The sequence below is a fragment of the Aulonocara stuartgranti genome (genome assembly GCF_965226115.1).
Source record: "Aulonocara stuartgranti genome assembly, chromosome: 15".
Classification (NCBI taxonomy): Eukaryota; Metazoa; Chordata; class Actinopteri; order Cichliformes; family Cichlidae; genus Aulonocara; species Aulonocara stuartgranti.
This window is the reverse complement of record NC_138951.1, coordinates 3,081,345-3,101,449: the sequence shown is the minus strand read 5'-3', so window position 1 is coordinate 3,101,449 and position 20,105 is coordinate 3,081,345. Positions and strand designations below refer to the sequence as shown.

Below are 20,105 nucleotides of genomic sequence, written 5' to 3'. Positions count from 1 at the left end.
GCTGGGCACTGAGGTACATGGTAAGGTTTAGTTTGCGTTGCAGACGGCAAGCCACAAGGCGGACATGCTCTCACGTGTTACTGGGAAAAGTTAGAGATTATCTTCAATCTCGAATACCAGTGGCTTAGGGGAGGAGTGTCAAATATAAGGCCCGGCAATAATTGTTTTTTTTGTATTTTCATAAATGTTACAGCTTATCCTCCTGATAAAGACACACACATTAATACTACAATGATGAAGTAACAGATAAGCAATTAAATGATACCATAGAAATGTCTAGTTTTACTGTGTCCACGGTAAAACAAACAAAAATAGGAAATTTCCCAGGAAATTAACAAAAACTTTCTTTATAATTACAGGACAGTCTGGGCAGTGAGGTCACAGACTTCTCTGTAATTTTACACATTTCTTACAAATTTAAGCCCAAAGTGACAGATTTATTTCATTTACTACATCTTTATATAGGTAAACTGAGATGTAGAAACTGCACTTTTTGTCCTAATAATGAGATATCTCAGAGATAAAATGTGAAGTTAGACATCTTTATGCTGACAAAGGGTATTCTTACTTGTCCTCCTTACTTAAGATCAAAGCATGACCCTCGAATGTAAGATGAGCTTGACAACACTGTTAAGTGAATTATTCAGCTTTAGCTCTGTGAAATTTTTTAATCAATTTAAATTTGTGTCACTGCTTTAAAAGTAGGTTAAAGGGCAGCCAATGACTGGACTGTAAGGAATGCTGACTTGTAAGGCAAGAAGCCTTTGTAACGTATTCTTCGTGAGCTGTGCCTGCAGTCTGTGTGTGTGTGGTAAATAAACACAACGTCTTTCTAGAAGTTGATACAAAGAAAGTGATTTAATCTTTGCAGCACCGTTTCCAACAGCACGGTCAACAAACATCATGGCTTTATAAACTCCTTTAAGTGGTTTATCTCCAACCCAAATACGATTCCAAAAGGCAAAAGCAACAGATAAGTTTCCACTGGTCATTGCAAGCAAGTTTACAGGTATTGTAAGCAGCTGTGCATTTGAATCATTTCTGCAGACATTAAACCTGCAGTTTCAGTGGGGGGAAACCAGGCTGAGAAAAACAGCCGTGTTGCTGTTTGCAATTACATTTTTTTTTTTTTTTTTGCCTCCATGGACAGAAATGTGAAGACTTAACATACTGCACGGCCCTGCAGGAAACTGAGTTTTATGTCAGGGTGCATACAGATCATAATGAAGTGTTCCACATTTTATTGCTTGTTAACAGCAAATGCATCTCCGATCTGTTAGTCAAACTATTTTTTTTGTGTGAACACAGTACTGGAATGATACAGACCAAAAAAAAAAAAAAAAAAAAAAAAAAAAGTGACTAATGTATGATGGATGTACAGTTTAAAAGACCAGCAAATAGCAGTCACGCTGTGCTGAAATGCCCAAAACATTAAACACACACACACACACGTCTCTAAACTTGTGTTTCATCGAGTGTTTGCGGGAATTGGCCAGACGCTGGCCAGGTTTCTTACTGGCTACACTGACACTGCAGCTCAAATCAATAAAGAGATGGAACATAAACACACAAAAACAACACACACTCAGATGAACAATGTTTGACAGTGGCTTGTAAAGCCACATGTTTGGGGTGACCTTACACAGTAATGTCGGACCAAAACAGAAAGTCAAAAAAAACAAATGTGACACAAAAAGCAGGTTGATATGGAATGTCATTCCAGAGGATGATAACATCTGGTGAATGATAAAGTGGGGGAAGGGAAAAACCAAAAAGAAAACCCCAATGACATTTGGACTATAACCAAACAAACCTTACAGGTTTTCAGTGACTACGTCATCTGGACACAAAACGCCCGTCAGTAGTGCTGCACTGAAGTTAAGACATGTAGTCAAGTTGAAACACACTTTCCACTCAGATAATGGTTTCCACAAATAAAAAAATAAAAGAGATCGCTAACGATCGACAAACACATGTTAAATAAATAAAGTTGTCTGTATATCAGATGAGCCCTACATCGTCATGCATACAGCGTGCTCAGATTGGCGATTCTCATGAAAGCGCTTGAGTGAGAACGATTTCAGCAGGTGAGAAAGCAACAAACAAGATAGAAATCACATGTAGCTCATTAGCTTATAGAAATGTTAAAGACACAAGGCTCAAGTTTTTGAGTGCAGGTGTAAACCGTAAATAAAGCTGAAAAATATTTCTAGAAAATATGCAGTTAAAAAAAATCCTTTGTCTTCCTCTCTGGAATTCTTTCCCTGTTAAATGTTTTAATTTTGAATATCTGCTTTGCATTTTAACAGGAAGGCTAGAAAACATATCTATACATATACTTAGAACCTTTGGTTGGGTAAAAGAACCCAATAATCTCTCTGTTCAAGTAAAAGTGATTAGGATTAAAACAAAACAAAAGCAGATAAATACATATAGTATACACATGCTTATTCCCGTGAAATAATGCATCTCTCGCTGAGGTTTGGGATGCTACCCCAAGGCAGTATTACCAACATTGTGATAAATAATATTTACATATATGATCGTTTCCTATCGACTTCATCATAGCACGAGCTATGATCAGATTTCAAGAGTGCAAGAGCAGGAAGTCATGGCAGAGCTTCTTCTACCTTGCTCTGAGTTATTTGAATTACAAAGAAACACCACGCTGCTGCTGTTATTGCACAAATAAGATACACATTCAATGTGCGCACAAGAATAAGACTTTATGTTAGACAGATGCAGTCGCAATAAGTTAGGACAAACTGGAAGGCTCTGAATGGACTTTGTAACAACGGACACGGACGCATGTGGCTGATTTTGGTCGCGGTGAAGCTGTTGGGACTTTGGCTTTGAGTCCACTGGAGTTTGATGTGAACAAATATGGATAGCATGAATGCAGACACTGGCTCAGACAAAAATACGTGGGGGCATAAGACTGATATCAGACGAGAAACGCTAAGAGAGGGGCCAGTGAGTTAGGAAAACACGCTCTGTGTGACAAGAAGAGGACGACGAGGCTCAGTCCTGAAGAAGACTCTCCTCGGACATCCACCCAAGCGAGGGAAGAGCCTGCTCACGTCTTGAGTATTTCAGCTGCAGGAGGTCGCCCACTTCACTGATGGCTTCCAATGCCTGACAAAGCAACAGGAAGAATGCAGTTAATCTCGATCCAAAATACAAGAAGAAAGCCACACAGTAAAAAAACAAAACAAAAAGACGGTACACATGCCAAAACTTAAGGGATTCAGCCAGACTGATAAGACTGGCTTTGATTTCTAACACGTCAGAGTGTTGAAGGAGGCGAGGAGTCCAAAAGCAGAGGTGAACAGAAGGCTCCCTGTATAAACCACAACTGAACACTTCTTTCCACCAGAGACTGTATCAGTGTTGCAACACACTGCAGGGCACCTGGAAACAATTTACCTTCCTCCTGACCTTTTTTCTGATTCCACGCTTTGCCTGGCTTTTCCAAAGACGGAAAAAACGGCTCCTAGAAGCTCTGCTACAAAGGCAGGCCTGATGCCGTTTAAACGGACTATTACAAATGGTGTTGACAAGCTTCCCAGTAAGATGAATGAAGTGTCTTTGGAGAGACAGAGCAGCTCAAATAAAAGTCTCTGCCTGAGTCACGCTGTAATCTTTAGAGACAGCTTGGCCCTTCTAGGTTCCTTCGAAATAAAAGGACATATTGGAAGCATTTATTATTCGACAGGCACGCTCACACATACATGGACTCGAACGCAAGGCACAAAAAGCTGTCAGTCAGCGGTCAGGCAGGCAGTTGATTAAAAGTGCAGGAATCCATGATCACCCACAGTGGATCAAAACAAACTCTTAAATCACATTGAGGATAAAATTAAGTCTTCAGCAATCAAATAGTCTATCCTGTAACAACAACTCTTGAACTGGCTTCAGTGGTGAAGGAGACCACTTAGAAATCAGATGTGCCCCTCTCTTTACGTCTTTGATGATATTTAAGAACTTATTGGAAGCTGCAGATCAGAAGTGGCACTTTTGCAAAGCTCTGGTTTTAGGTCGTGCTTTACAAAGCAACATTGCAAACTGTTTTTAAAAGAGTGAACAATATTTTCAACTCAGTTTTGCACCAATTCTGCTTCCATGCGCACACAGATACGATTAACTTTTAGAGTAAAAACAGCCCATGCTGCAAGTATGAGTAAGGAGGGGGGGGGGGAGAAGATAAAAGTAAACTTTTGTGTTTCATGTTAGAAATGGGACTTACTGTATCGAGCATCTCTCTGGTGTGAGCGGCTGATACACAGAAGCGTGCTCTGGATTCGATGATGGGCGTCGCGGGAAAGCCGACGACCACTGTACCGATGTTCCTCTTCAGCATCTCCCGACCGAAGGCGCTGATAAGCAAAGGAAACTTAGACAAAGGGCAGTGTGCTGCTATTCATACGATGGATCTACGATTAATGTTCTCATTAAGTAAAAGGTTATATTAAAAACAGAGCATATGCTCTTGTGCAGCTATACCCCAAAAAAATCTAAACAAACAAAATAAAAAACACACCCGATTTTGGCCGGCATGTAGAGCATCAGCGGTACAACGGGGGAGTCATCGTTGCCATAGATGATAAAGCCCATTTCGTGCAGTCTTCTACGGAAGAAGGTGGTGTTCTGTGAAAGCTGTCGGAGGCGATCAGCACCTGGAAAAGGTAGACAGAGATCCAACTGGGCTTCAGAAGAGTTATTCACAATTTTGAGTCAATCTTTTGAGTCAGTTTACTCTTTACTCCCTGAGATTTCTTCCTCTTGAAGAAGTATCAACTGATTCTTCGCATTTTTGTCAAATTAAATATTATAATCTCTATTAAGTTAACTTTTTTGCAATTGGAGACCTCAAGTATTCACCAAGTAACATCTCCCGGCCTTGATTAAAGCCCCTCCACATCAATGGTGCAACCACACAGGTGTTTTCACTAAATCTGCCTGATAAGCCCTCTTCAGTACAAATTGTTCCTGATTGGCATCCCCCCACCCCTCACTCCCCATTGCACCTGTCAGAACAGGAAAACTTACACTTTTATGGCACTTTATTAGTACATGAACTTCAGTGATCTCACGCATTCCAGACAACCTGAGCAGACGTCTAATCAGCCAGAGTGAAAGCACCTGTGAGGGTGTGCTGCTCCTTTAAACCACACCGTTCTGGTTACTGGTGCTTGTAAGCTTCGTAAAATTTCATTATCTGCTCTTTTTCTGCAGCCAAGTGAAGAAAGCAGTGTGTACTTTACAGAGACCCCTCCCACCACCACTCATGACGTCTTTATTCCTCAATTTAGCTCGCTTTTGAGCACAACTGATCCAGAGTGAAATACGCAGTTGTGGTTCTAACAGCAAAACCATGTTAACAAAAACAAACAAACAAAAAAAGTACAAAACTCTCAAGAGGGCCACATTGTTTCCAGCCTTCTAGTTATTTGAAGACTAGCTTTGAAGTCAAACAGAACTCTAATATTTTATGGTCAAGAGGTCAACATCAATCATGTGTCAACCTGATACATGTTGTGGATTCACTCACTGAGTCTGTCTGAGCCTCCAGAGATAGCATCGTAACCCAACAAATAACCATATGGCACAAAGCGCCTGCCTGGCTGTGCTCAAAAATGGAGCAGAAACAGCAGCTTCAGAGCACTAAGAGACACAACAAAGTCTGACATTACACTTAACCACATGCTTCTTTTCCAGTCAGGGGATCCAAAGGTATCCACAGAAGAGTGGAAGATTCTTAAACCTCCTTATATACGGATGAAAGCTTTGTCTACATACATTTGATTAATATAAGCTTACAGGCTTTCAGCAACAACAACAGTTTCGCAGGCGGCTCAAATGTCACTCGTGACTTTGTGTCAGCGCCTGGATCTTCAAAGGGTTTCATTTCGAGGGCTGACGGGGCTGCAACCAATCAAACTGTAATAGTTACTGCTGCAATGCTGCAAGGTCAGCTGGTCTGGCCTACTCCTCTCAGACTAACTTACAGGAAAAGCTGATGACACTGTAGAAAGACAGTAACAAAAGTTAACACCAGATGTTTATTCCTATGCCTAATGAGTTTCATTTCATCTTATATCAGCATGTTTTGGAACTCCAAGTCAGTCAAGCCCTGTGAAGAGTAAAGGGGTCCCACCCTGCAAGAAAACAAGACCCTATCATCTATTTGTGTGTGTGTAGGAGAGTCCAGCAGAGTTTGATCTGCACAGACCTCTGGTCGCGAGCACCATGCTGCTTTGTACCCACAGCGTGAAGGAGCACAAACATATACAAAGAAACACACATCTGAAAGCCATAAAGGGGGAGAGGGGAGGGGCAGAATAAAGCCTTCCATCAGCCTGGACTGAACTGGACAAAAGAAAGGAACCGTTAACAACCAAATGGAAGAGCCACAATCACACAAAGTTCAGAGCCTGACCAACATATGTTCTCAGCTAACTTCAGACCAACACAGATATATTGCTATCAGTGTATATGTTGTCAAATATGCAACTGGGCTTGGGAAGAGTTCATTTAGAATCAACGTTGTAGGTGAGCTTATTATTAACTCAACATGTTGCAGCAGATAGCCACCCTCCTCGAGCCAAGACTTGTTCTCATTATTTTTAAAGAGAACATAATGCAGAAAAAAGTGCCTGTAGTAATCTGGTCTCATCACATGCTTTGTCCAGCAGAGCGCGCTCCAATCTCAATGTTTATAACACGTAGTACCATGGACAACTAATCTATATGTGTCTGATACTTTAAAATAAATAAATAAATAAATAAATAAATACTGCATTTCTCAGTCCCTGATAAAATTCTGAGCCTAAAACTCCATCATCAGTAAGCCAACAGTTTTTAAACATATTTAGAAATCAGAATCAGAAGTGTCTTGTACTAAACTTTGCACCCCATGCTGCAGTCACACGTGACACTGTCAGATTGTTTCTTATATAATATGGGCATGTACCTGTGCAGCATTTACAGCACACCCAGAAAGCTGTAACACACACACGCACTTTGATAAAGTGGCCTGACACACCTTTATGTATAGGTAAATATTTACCAGTTAGCTAATAACACTGGCTTTTATCTCTTAGCTGTGATAAAATATAGACCGTATGAAGGAGTAGAAAAGCTGGCAAAGTTGATTAGAAATTAAATAAAAGCAATACCATAGTAACTTTGCATCCAATAACCCACCAATATGTCTGCAGAATAATATCTGAATGACTGGTCTATACTGCCATCTTGTGGTTAGGTCAAATAATAGCAGGAAAACTGACCACAAACACAAGGTTAAAATTTCAGTGATTTCTTAAGTGTTGCAACCAAAACAAAACTGCAGGGGGAAAACAAACAAAAAACCCCAAACCATACCAAAAACCATTTGTAATTAAAATTTTAAAGATTCAACTTTAATATTTGATTTGCCAGGCTAATTAACAAAACTTCTATTTGCAATTTGACCACCAAAATGTTTCTGCACAACAATAAATAAGCAGTTATCAGAAACAGTTTATGGATAAAAACACCGTCTACACTTCCCTTCCAGTATTCCAAACAGCTGTGAGCAGTTTTTCCACCTACCCAGTGTGGTCCCATCTTCTCCCATGATGATCTTCATAGAGGTGATTATCTGCTGGGCCACAGGAGGGGACATAGAGGTGGCATACATGGCGCTATGAGAGTGGCGGCGCAGATAGTCAATCAGCTCCTGACAGAATGCAATTAAAGTGAGGGGGGGGGAAAAAAAAGTATCACTAGGACAGTTGGGACATGATTTTTTTATTTTATTTTATTTTTAAACGTGGCATACTTGAGTTTTTCAAACTGTCGTTTCTAGCTCAAAATGAAAGCATACACTCAATCAGATCCTATCTTGTAAAACAGGAAGCTGAATTCTACTTTACCAGTAAACACTGTTGGCCAACACTGAATTAAGCAATTTAGGAGTTAGGAAACTACTCAAGCTATTGACTATGAGTAAGTGTCTCAATACTGTAATAACCATGAACCATTGCTTTGACTACTTCACATTGCACAGACTAGACTTAGCCTTCTGAAAACTGTCAGCAGTTCACTAACCTTTTTGCCTCCAATATATCCCCCAGCAGCCCCAAAGCTTTTGGTGAATGTTCCCATCATGATGTCAACATCTTTGGAATCCAGGCCAAAGTAGTCCACCACTCCCCTGCCATTAGGGCCCAGGGCGCCGATACTGTGAGCCTCGTCCAGGTACAGGTAGGCCTTGTAGCGCTTCTTCAGAGCTATGACCTCCGGCAGGCGTACGATGGACCCCTCCATACTTCAGGATTATGAAAAAAAAAAAAAGAAGAAGAAAGAAACTAAATTAAACGTCTGCAACAAACCTAAAGCCATTATTAACAAACACCCACAATCTGAACCAAAGCACCAGAAGGCTGCTGTGTAAAGCAGTTGACATTAAAAGGTACATGCCTAACACTTGCAGGGCTGTTTATGCATAGGTGAGTACAGTCTATTTTAGCAACATAAGGTTTAACTCTAGAAATCCCTGTGGAAATGAAACTCCATTAACATTGCATCAGTAAAGGGCACTGACTCTTTCAGGCAGTTGGTCTGAGAACTATATTGATCAACAGGATTGATTGTCCTTATAGTAAATCCCTTCAAAGAACAAGGAATTAGGGGTGCAACGATACACAAAATTCACGGTTTGGTTCGGTACTTTGGTGATACAAAAAAAAAAATGTTCATGCCTTTTTAATTTATCATTTATTAAAATTATAAATATATATTTTAACTCAAAAGTACAGTTTTTAAATTTAATGTTGCTGAAACAACAAAATAAATCTGATTGAGGAATCACTCATCTTTGGAAAAGAGAGTTTATTACAGAGAAATGTCTCTTTCCAAAATAAAAGCTATACTATACGCTTCTTCTGGGCTATATTCTCAGCAGCATATTAAACATATCAGGTCCCCATTAGGAGAATTATGTGCTAACGGCTGTCTAAATGACTCGGGTAAAGTTTGTAGCATGCGTGCTTGTTGTTTTTGTCTTCCACTTGTCTTTGCACTAGGATGCTGTCGGAGTAAATGTGCAGTCATATTCATTGTGTTCCCACAGACAGACAGCTGCTATGTTGCTCAAAGACCGATCAACCAGCTCACATGGACAGATATCCATGTTAGTCCCACACCACCCAAAAAAAGAAGCTGTGGTTGAAGAAGCTAACATATTAAACTACCAATCTGCTAACACCACCTATGTGTCATGATATCAGAAGTGGCTAATTGTTATCTCTTTGGGTGCAGCTGTCTGCCTTGGCTAGTGGCAGATGGTCATGTAACAACTTACACCCAACCACAGTAGTATAGTCATAAAATATTAATAATTAATTTGATTTGAAGTATTTATGAGGTTGAAATGACTAAGTATACATTACCAGCTCACACAGCATATAATCTATGCTAATTCGTTAAGGCAGTACATTATTTCGTTTAGGCAAGTGTAATGCTTTAGAATAGTATTTTATCGTGCTGAAAAACCACAAAAACTGCTGTCTGCACCTGTAGATGCCCTCCACCACAATAAGAATTTTCTTCCAGGGTCGGTGGGTTCTCGGCTGCCCGTGCACGATGGCATCTCTCAGTAGCTTCTCAAGGCTTTGCATGTCTACAACACAAAGGAGTTTGTGAATAAATGTTTGTTTTAGGTTACTCGTTAAATCACTGACAGTAAGAAAAGCCAAGTAATGAAAAGACAAGCAAATTTAAGGATTAACATTTTCCCAACAGAAATATGAGACCTGTGTTAAATGGATGAACAACTCTGTCAATATTTCATGATCACAGAGCATTTTCTCAGAAGCCACACAGCTTGGTTCCTGCCTGCTGACTACACGTCATGATCTCAGGTGTGTGTGTGTGTGTGTCATGTTTTTATCCTGAGCCGAAAAATAACCACACCCTATAATGTGTTATTTAGCACTGGAAACAATACAGTCAATGTATAACTGCAGACGTGAGTAAGCAAGTGTCCAAAAAAATAGTTTGGATTTTATAAAAGCAGCATGCTGAAATGTACGCACACACCCACGCTGAATGTCTTTGCTATCCTTTTGACTTAACGGGAATTATTGTTAATTGTTGCATAGAGTTGAAAGATCCATTCTAATCCTTTGTCTCCAGTGTAATGTCAAGCTTTGGGTGTAACGCAAAATACAGCTCAACTGCTTGCAGGTCAGAGGTTTAAAACTGGAAGTCACTCACTGTTGTGTTTGAAGACCCGAATCGTGGAGCCCGACAGACGAGCACCCAGCACCAGCGACGTATGATTCAGCTCATCGCTCAGGATGAGGCAACCCTACAACCGCAAACAGAAATGAATTTTTCAAATGAAAGCGACAAAGTTTACACATTTTCACGTAACTTTAGCAGCTCACCAAGTAGCCAGAACAGCAGAACGCCATCATTTCTCCAGAAATGTATATAGCTCAGAATTTAAAGAACTATCTTCGCTCATCCTTGTTTAGGGATGGATCTATTGTTATTTAGGTTACACTTAAGGTAAGCCTTTAGTACAAGAGGCAAATATTACAAGAAGAAGAAGTCGCGTAACTGACACACTATGCCTGCCAATGTGAATTTTTATTACATTGAAGAGTGAATTAAATATGACAGATAAAAAATGGATCGATAATTGTTAAGTTCATACAGATTGAAAGCAAAAAAGACATCATTAAAAGCAATACCAACCCGTTTAAAAAAAAAAACAAACCGAAAACAGATAACATAGCAAAATGGCAGCCTGCCCAGCTCTTAAAATCAACACGCCCAAACGGTCAAATAAAAGTTCCTCTAGCCAATGAAAACCCGAGTTCGTTACAACATCACACTATGAGGACAAGGATGTGAGCTAGTAGAAACGTGACAACCACAGTTAAGAATTTATTAATGTTTATGACCAGAGCAGTCTGATTAAATGTCAGTCTCGATGTTGTTCCCTTTCCCACGTTTGTCATTAATGGTCATAAAGACGTATGCTCTGACTCACAAGGTGCAGTGACACGCGCCTATCAGCACAGGTTTCTACCTCCCCACCAGCTACAGAAGAAAAGCATCACGGCTGGAACAACAGGAATTCCAACACTCAGATGTTTTGAAAACTTTCCCAGAAACTAACGGGTTTTAGAACAACCTGAACTCTACAAGCGTGGCTATCCATCTGAAAAAAATACCCTGTTTTTGTTTGTTGTTGTTGTTTTTTTTTTTTTAAATCCTGTCCCCTCTGGCAGCCTCTGCAATCTGAATTATGATCTGAATGCATGATTGTGCCAAACACATTTTGGTTTTCCCACCAACACAACACCCCAGGCCCCACACCCAGAGACCCCGATTAAACCTGTTTGACCAGGATGTATTATGAATGGAGTGATTTTTTTCCAACTGTTTTGGCAAGGCCTTTGTAAAGTATTTAGTTTTACATTTATAAGTGACATTGGGCAGTAGCTCTGTGGGAGGGCAGGATCTTCGCCTGGTATCCAGTAAGTATCCCATTTTCACTTTATACAGGAAGAGGTGGGTTTCCTCAGCAGAAATTGCTGTTACCAACACTCACAAAGGGCTCAACGTGATAACATACGTACAGACTCAGATGAATACATTTGAGTGACAATGGAAGTGAATGAAATTCCTCACCTTCCCCATGAGAGCAGGAATATTCATGGAATTGGTTGCAAAACCCATGCCAAAGGCCATGGCTGACTCAACTCCCAGAAACCTGGCAACCAATTGCTCCATTTCCTCGTGGATGTCCAAGTTTCCTGAAAAATCACAGCAGCTCTTCAGGTTCCTCTAATATTTAAATTACAGACTTTTCTCTAAGTCACGCTGCCTTTTCTATCATATCGGTGAAGTCAGTCCATTTCCCTTAAGCTACACCCCCCCCAAAAAAAGTAAAGAAAAAAAGAGAAAAAGAGAGCAGCATACTAGGTGCTGAACTGTAAAAGGATTTGAATTTCAAAGCTCCCATCACAGATTATTATTTCAGCACTTGAGCTGTGGCTACTGATGCATCCTGAAAGTGAAAACAAATGTGGAGCAGCGGTTTAAGTGGAAGTGGAGAGTCTGGGCAATTCCACTTTTACTCATAGTGGAAAAAAGCATCCTTGAAGGATGACGAATCACAAGAAGGATTTCACAGACCAAATGTCAACATTCAAAAGATTTCACCCCTTACCCATCTCACAGCGAGTGCTGCCCACTCCCACTCCATACATTTTGGTGACCTCGAGAGCAGCATCGGCACAAGCTCCGGTGTTCTCAGCGAAGCCGAGGTAGTTGTATGAGCCCATGTTGATAACGTCCTTCACCACTTTGCCTGTATGCCTGACGGGAAGAGACAGAAAATTGGGTTTTAAAAAAAGTTGTTTCTTTAACCTTGTTTGCTCATTTTGCAATGCAAATCTTTTTTAGTGTTTACATTTCAGCTTCCAATGTTATCATGCACATTGGAACAATAAACTTATGTTATCAATAGAATTTGGCAGGTATGCTGCATTTTTTAAAACAATAGATACTAATCAGAGAAATATTTTTAAAGAATGATAGTCTTTAAAATAAGCAGAGCAGTTTATTGACAGCTACTGAACTAAATTCAGTAGCTGTCAATAAACTTTTCAACTCTTTAATTACAGATCACTTAACATTATAAAGACCCTACTGTACCCTATTGTAGGTAGCATGTGCTAGCTCGTGCTACCTACAATAGGGAGAAATAACAACATCCCCTTTAACAGAAAGAAACTTAGAGCAGAGCCGGACTTTATGAACAAAAGTATTGGGCCACACCTGTTTTCAGCCCTACTGCCAAATGCCGTACACACCTGGCTTTGCAGTCTGCCTTCACAAACTTTTGTGATATAATCAGTCATTCTAAAGAGCTCACTGAATTCCAGCATGGCACTGTGACAGGATGCCACCTTTGCAACAAGTCAGTTCATGAAAGTTTTCCCTCCCAGACATTTCATGAGCAGCTGTAAGTGGCATTATTGCAAAATGGAAGCATTTAGGAACCACAACAACTCAGCTACAAAGCAGTGGACCTTTTAAAGTTACGGTGGATCGTAGGTAGAGCTGGGCGATAGAACGATAACGATATGTATTGCGAAATAACTTTTCTATCGAGGAAAAGTTAAACTATTGCGATAGGCCTCATCTCTCTTGTCCTCTTTAAATAAAAAAAAAAAAAAAAAAAAAAAAAAAAGGAACAACAGCCAATCCAAATTAAGTAGCGCAGAGCCGAACCAATCACAGCGGCAGCGTCACGTGACTTGTTACGTGCCGCACATGTGTATTTGTTTGGGAAGCAGCCAGCGGTAATGGAGGAAATGACTGACTAGAGAAAAATCAACCGAGCGTGACCAAAGGTTACCGAAGAGAAAACAGATGATGGTTCCAATGCCGGAGAGATTGTCGAACGGAAGAGCCATAGAAGTTCCGTAGTGTGAAGGTATTTCGGCTATTTCAAGTCTGACAAAAACAGAGCAGCGCCCACTGTAAATTGTGCTGAAAGCAAGTCTGGAAATACAATAAACCAGTGCATGCTCAATCTCTGACTGGAAGCGCTAATTCGTCATTCGGCTTTTGTCAGACTAAAGTAACTGTTGAAACTGTTTGAAAAGCTCAGCTATACAACAAGGAGAGATTGAGAATTTCCTTTTAGTTCTCAGTTTATTTGATATTGACAAAAGTTAGTCAATTTTGTCTGTTCTTCTGTAAAACAAACTAAGATTTATTTTTAGAATTAATATTTTGTTTCTAAGTGGAATTGACAATTTAGTCTGTTTCGTTTGTTCTATTTTGAAACTTAAATGCTTTAGCGGCTGCCTTTTGTGTAGTTTGCAATATTTGCCTTTATTTATCTGAAAAAGTCTCATGTTCCTTAAGTACATCTACCCTGTTGAACTTATTATGGGAAATAAATATTTAAATAAAAACAAGCTGCTGATTATTTCACATTTTACTTGTGAGCAACGGCACATTTAAATCTTACAAATATAGTTATTTGGCTTATATTGTGATAGATATCGTTATCGCCTGAAATGAAAAGAACATATCGTGATATGAAAAAATCTTATATCGCCCAGCTCTAATCGTAGGTAAAAGTCGCCAAAGCTCTGCAGACTCATTAACTACAGAATTCCAAACCTCCTCTGGCATTAACATCAGCACAAAAACTGTATGCCGAGAGATTCCTGGCAGAACAGGAATCTGTTTGTATTTAAAGTTTTACAGAAGTAAGCTGCTCTTTTAGGGCACTGAGCTAAAGCACTCTGAACGCCCTTGAAGTAAACACAGAAATAAAAATGATCAACTCACTCATCTAATTTGGTTCGTCATTATCGTCTAATCATATTTTCCTAAATAGTACCTCTGGAAATCTACAGGTGTAAGGGAAATACATTTGAGGCTTTAAAGGACCGACTGCCAGTTTGCTTTGGGATGTCAGCATGTTCAGGGATGATTTCTCTTTCATACTTTACTGTAATGAGTTGTGTAGGGTGTATCTTAGGACATCATGTGACAGAAAGCAGTGGTTTCAACATAACCACGTGAATCATGCCTTGCATCACTCACTATCAGAAACACAAGGTCAGTAAACTGTGAGTGTAAATCAGTGACACAGAAATACACACCTCAGAGAGACTACGTCACTCTCATTATCAGAACTGCAAGGTCAGTGACTTAAAGTGCATGTTAATGGAACAGACACACACACCTCTCAGGGGAGTAATGACCTTCGTGTGAAACACCTCTATTCAAAATAAACACATGGAGACAAAGAACCACAAAAACAACACAAAAAACAAGCGACTTACTCAAACGTCCAGTTGTAGTCGTGAGTTACTCTCTCTACCAAGTCCACCTTGGCACCAGGAACACTGCAGATAGGGCGGTTCCAGTTGTCTCGGATCCGCATGTACAAATTCCTGGTGTAAAAGTTTTCAAAATCCTGATAGAGGGGGACAAAATCCTGCAGAAAGAAAGCGAGAAAGTGCAGACGATTTCTAACATAATCTTGACAGTTTAAATTAGGAGCAATCTCTGAACCAGATGTAAAACAACATAACATGAACACCAACTCATCAAATATCCAAAATTCAAACATAAAACATGTTGCAATAAAAGTAGGACGACTAGATTATTTTGTCTTGTTTGGAATTTGTCCCCTGAATTTGTCTTGTATGTGAAAAACTTCAGTATACACTTCATTACCTTCTGCTCGTCTCTCTCACGGGCCACATGGCACTTTTCAATGTCCCAGTGTCTAAGGAAGTCTCTGAGGTAGCCAAAGATGGTGAGGATACCGTAGCCCATGTAGGTGAGCACAGCAACCCATAGAGGAGTCTCCTCGAAGGATTCCACAAATGGTTTCTTGTACAAGCTGGAATTATGGGGGACATTTTGGTTCTGGAAGTCAACAAAAAACAAAACAAAAGGTTAGAATCTCAATTTCAATTAACAAGTGAAATTTAAACATCTTTGTGCAGATTCAACCAGCCAATCTGAGTGTGAGATATAGATTTAAGACCATTTCCGCATCTCGCCAGATCTGTTCGCTTACTACTACTATACAAGAACTCCAAAACACAGCGGTCACTCCGGTTTAAGCTGGAGTTTGAGTTTGTCTTGCAAAGACTGTCAGAAAGCTAAAAGTTACACAATAAGCACATATATTCGTGGACACTGAGGCATTCCTGTGTCACTGCAGCCCCCCCCAGCCCATTCCCTCTAGGGCTCTGAGTCACTGAGCTTTATGAATAGTTATATTGATCTTGGATTGTGAGGTGATATAAATGTGGTCATAGATTGGTGGAGCAGCACAACATTGAAAAAAATAATAATAAAAAAGCTTGGCTATTTGATTTTTTTGGTAACAGTAAACCGATGAGGGCAGTTACTCATTACATTGCTCTGCCCTGCAGCTTAGCAGCCATATCGCATATGACCAGTCATGCCTCTCCGAGAAACACCTTTGAGCTTATGACCAGGAGAGAAGCGTGCATGTGTGTGCACAGGGTGTGTAACTAAACCCAACCACACAGGTAAAGGTTCACTGAAACAGCACTGAGAGAATAGCACTCGGGCAGCCATGTTTTCTGAAAGCAGTGAGCACAAAACAGTCCTGTTCAAGTGCACTGTTCAAACAGACTGTTGCATACCGATGGCAGCCAACAAGACTAGATGTAGTTTGCCTGGCTTCAGATTTACTCTGTTTAAAAATAAGATAAAAACTACACCAGAGGTCCCATTTGTTTATAGACGAGCATCACTGAAACTGCACCCAGAGAAACAGCCAAAAAACAACCCTTTATGTTTGCTCTTTCTCATGCTTCCTCTGCAGTTCAGCAGATCATATTACACTGTATACATAATAAGAGCAGCTCTTGGTGTACGGTTCACATCAGACACAACAAATTATGTCTAATTGTCAGCTGAAAGGATCTTTCACTCTGCAAGCTCAAATCCTTCTTCCAACCATTTTTTGATAAACTTGTCATACGTGATTATTGATCCGTCATTGAAATCCAGTCTTTACTGTAAAATGTGTTAAATACTGCACTCGATCAACAGGGAACACTCATTTCAACTAGCTGACTGAAGGAAACAGTTTAAAAAACAAAACAGTGCTGCTAAAAGAGAGAAATTATTAACAGCCCTATTCCTCCATCAAACACAGGTCTCACCAGGAAGCAACAACAAATTCAAGGCCTTATCAACAGCAAGCAGAGTGCCCAATCAAAGCAGGCACAGGAGAACGCTTTTTCACCATTTACAGCAATTCCAGTTTAAGTGTAAATACCATGTATAACAATGACCAAGGCCAATCACCCAGTTTGACATTGCCAAATAAAATTAAAGAGGTCCTAATGTGCGCATTTCTAGCTCCAGGTTTCTTTTTTTTGGGACTCCATTAGCTTTTACTTTTTGCCTTAAACCAGCTCATTACAGGCCCCGCCCTCATAAACTGAAGGTTTGAGGAGCAGGTGGGTAGGGCAGCAGTCAGCCTCGTGTCCCTAAGATGACCATATTCGCTACCAGTGACTCACACAGAGGCAAGAGTAGGAAAAAGAAACTTTTCTAAACTGATCGTTTGGTTCACAGCCTTTACCGCCACATACATTCATTTCATTATTTGCAACTTTGACGATGTTAAAACGAGCGTCTATATATATCTTTAAGGATTAAGCTGTTAATATAGCCACAAAATCTGGATCTAGTAATGTAAATGCATTAGTGTTGAAATCAGCATTCTGAATGCTGTTGGATTAATGCTGTCTCCCTTCTGTGTTTAATTTAAACAAGCTAAAAACAACAAACACAAGGCAGACCTCCACTACCACAAAAAAACAAAAACACTTTCAAAAAGAGTTCTTTTCTTTTCTTTTTGTGGGTTTCATTCCTGCCTTGGGAATGAAAGGGAAGGACCCCACCCTTCACAGCCTGAAGACATTCCTCTCCTGCTCAAGTGTCATGTGAAAGTAGTGGTGTCCTTCTCTCCCAGGATACTGATAGGTTTCTGTGGTAATAACTCCGCAGGACCTCAGTCGTCTCATACTGGGGTCAGCGCAAACAAAGGCCTGTCTGATTTCACCTGGCACAGGTGCAATATACATACAAGAGGTGAAAAACAACAGAGTGTAAAGTTACAGAAAAAAAGTCTCCACTGCAGTCAGGCCTGATCAGGTGGCATGCTCCCCTTGACAGCATAAGTATATGTAGCCTATACAGCGCAGTAAAACCCAATACAAGGTAGAATCACAGTAGTGACTTTCTAGATTGGAATATGTTAAAGAGAAATGCTTATTTAAAAATAAAAAGTAAGTACAAGTTAATTTTAACTTAAACAGCTAGCTTGAGGTTTATAGTATTAGGCCTAAAAGTGTAGACTGTATGAGATCACCAGAGAATGCATTTCCTGAAGAAACTGCAGTGTGAATGCTGATAGCTGAATGTTTTGAGCTGAAATGTAATGTCATATTGAATGAGCTGAAATAGGCCGAATCATTCACCTGAAGGCTAAAATGTAGAACAGTTAAGAGCTAAAGTTCACACAGAAGTAGTTTCAAAATTGGAAAGTAGCTGAACATCTTTAAAATTGAGATGAGAAAAAGCTGACCAATACCAAAAGAAATTTAGAATCACAAAACATCTGAATGAATATTGAAAGTTCATATTCTTTAAATCACTGAAATGTGGGGAGAATCCACTACAGACACACAACAGTGTGTTCGTTATGCTCCTGCTGTCATAAATGTGGCCACAGGAGCAATTTAAAAAGTGGAGTCTTTCCTGCTGTTGAGACAAACTAACTAAAAATACAACACAGTATGTCTCTATGGGTTGGTTAGAAGTTACTCCCTTCACTTGCATCCACAGTTTAAAAAGGTTACATGTGTTAGTTTTGAAAGATGCATTGTTGATAACTGTAGACCAAACTCTGTGGACACAGCAGCAGTTGAAAGAGAAGATTTTAAGGTGCATCTTTTGATCTATGCCACTCTGGCATTTGGCTTTTCTCACTGTAATTGCCAACATTCCATAGACACCCATTATAAACTCTGAAACGGGTGAAAAAAAAGCATTAAACTCAAACTTTGAACACCACAGACACCATTCAAACTTTGTGTCTGTAGGTCAACGTATGTGGAAGTAGTTAGAGATGAAAGATGAGTAAGTTGAAAGAAGATTTGAACAGTCTCCCCCACTGAAATACATTATAAATATTTGTTGAATAAAGTTGAATAATTTGAAAATATAAAAGTTAGAAATGAGGGAAAATACCAGCAGTAATGTCCAAAAGAAGAGGAATCTAACGGTGGTTTACAGTTTTTTTCTATGCTGAATGGCGCTGAAGGAGAAAGCGTAAAACAAACGTACGGAATATGAAATAATAACAATAATAATAAAGACGTGAACCAACTGCCCAGACTTCAGTCTTGGCTAATTTCATTGACATGGCAGCTAACTCGTGAGGTCACAGTCATATGGCAGCTACTCACACTCACATGCCTGCTGTGGAAACACACTCCCTCACAGGAGTATGTGGCCACAGTACAAACAGAAGTAATACAAACGAACGGCTCACAGGCTAACACTAACAGGATTAATTCAAACTATGCTGAAGAGCTGTTTGTATATGAATGTGCCCTAGCAGTTGACGGTTGGGCCTTACCTTGTCTCTGGGGCGGCGATACTTCTGTGGCTGTTCAAACAGAGAGTGATCCTTCACGAAGCCATTTTTACTGCCCTTTTTACCATTCGAGGTCCGGTGACAAATGTCCCCGTTTAGCAGCTTACTCGTAGCACTTTCCGTCATCTTCGTCGACCGGCTAAACCTATAAATTTCCCGGTTTGACGTAGCTTAACTTGGGTAACGTTATCGTGAAGTATGAGCTGAAGAAGAAGACGCTATTCAACGCCCACTATGAACCATGAAGACACGAGACTGCCGGAAATCCCCGCCCCTCAATGGTGTTATTGGCCAATGCGGTTACTCCAGGACAAAGATCGTCTATTTAAGTCAAAAAATATTGTTCCTATCGTTTAAACAAAACAATGAACGATAAAACACACACACACACACACACACACACACACACACACACACACACACACACACACACACACACATATATGGTGGTGTGTGTGTGTGTGAGAAATAGAGAGACAGAGAGAGAGAAGAGAGAAACGACTGTCACTGCTTATATCATTTCCTGCTATGTCTTACGTAACAGCTGCTGTTCAAATAACAAGAAAAGTGATGATAACTAATTTGGGGTCTTGGATTCATTGCAATTAGCACTTGTCACGATTCTCCCAATTTTTAGGCAAACAATTTGCCATTAAGCTCAGGAAACATAATCTGCAAATTTCGTGGCGGGATTTAACAACGTGATGACATTGCGTTTTATTAGGAACAGTGTGAGAGCTCTTACTCTACTCCTCCCTCCCTCTCTGCTAGGCCCACCCTCTCGTTAGCGTTGGACGTCCTAAAGCCCGGGCCTTGGAAATAACCCAGAATAACCTTCGCTTGGGCGTCAACTGAACAC

At 40.1% G+C, this 20,105-nt stretch overlaps 1 protein-coding gene across 1 annotated transcript; it reads right to left on the bottom strand.

Moving 5' to 3' along the window:
• Window positions 1–839: 839 nt before the first annotated feature.
• sptlc2b (serine palmitoyltransferase, long chain base subunit 2b) lies at window positions 840–19,520 on the bottom strand. Its single transcript, XM_082505629.1, has 12 exons — window positions 19,229–19,520; window positions 15,268–15,462; window positions 14,871–15,025; window positions 12,230–12,378; window positions 11,689–11,813; window positions 10,261–10,354; window positions 9,559–9,664; window positions 8,092–8,311; window positions 7,594–7,720; window positions 4,541–4,676; window positions 4,247–4,376; window positions 840–3,135 (listed from the first exon to the last, which is right to left on the bottom strand). The coding sequence occupies exons 1-12, from the start codon at window positions 19,370–19,372 to the stop codon at window positions 3,022–3,024; spliced, it is 1,695 nt and encodes a 564-aa protein (XP_082361755.1). The 5' UTR covers window positions 19,373–19,520; the 3' UTR covers window positions 840–3,021.
• Window positions 19,521–20,105: the final 585 nt, after the last annotated feature.

Excerpts from the sequence above, each read along its gene's own strand:
- sptlc2b (XM_082505629.1), bottom strand. The coding sequence starts at position 19,372 with ATGACGGAAAGTGCTACGAGTAAGCTGCTAAACGGGGACATTTGTCAC. Across the intron at positions 15,463-19,228 it reads ATCGCCGCCCCAGAGACAAG|AACCAAAATGTCCCCCATAA; the intron begins GTAAGGCCCAAC and ends GTTGACTTCCAG. Across the intron at positions 12,379-14,870 it reads GACTACAACTGGACGTTTGA|GCATACAGGCAAAGTGGTGA; the intron begins GTAAGTCGCTTG and ends TCTTCCCGTCAG.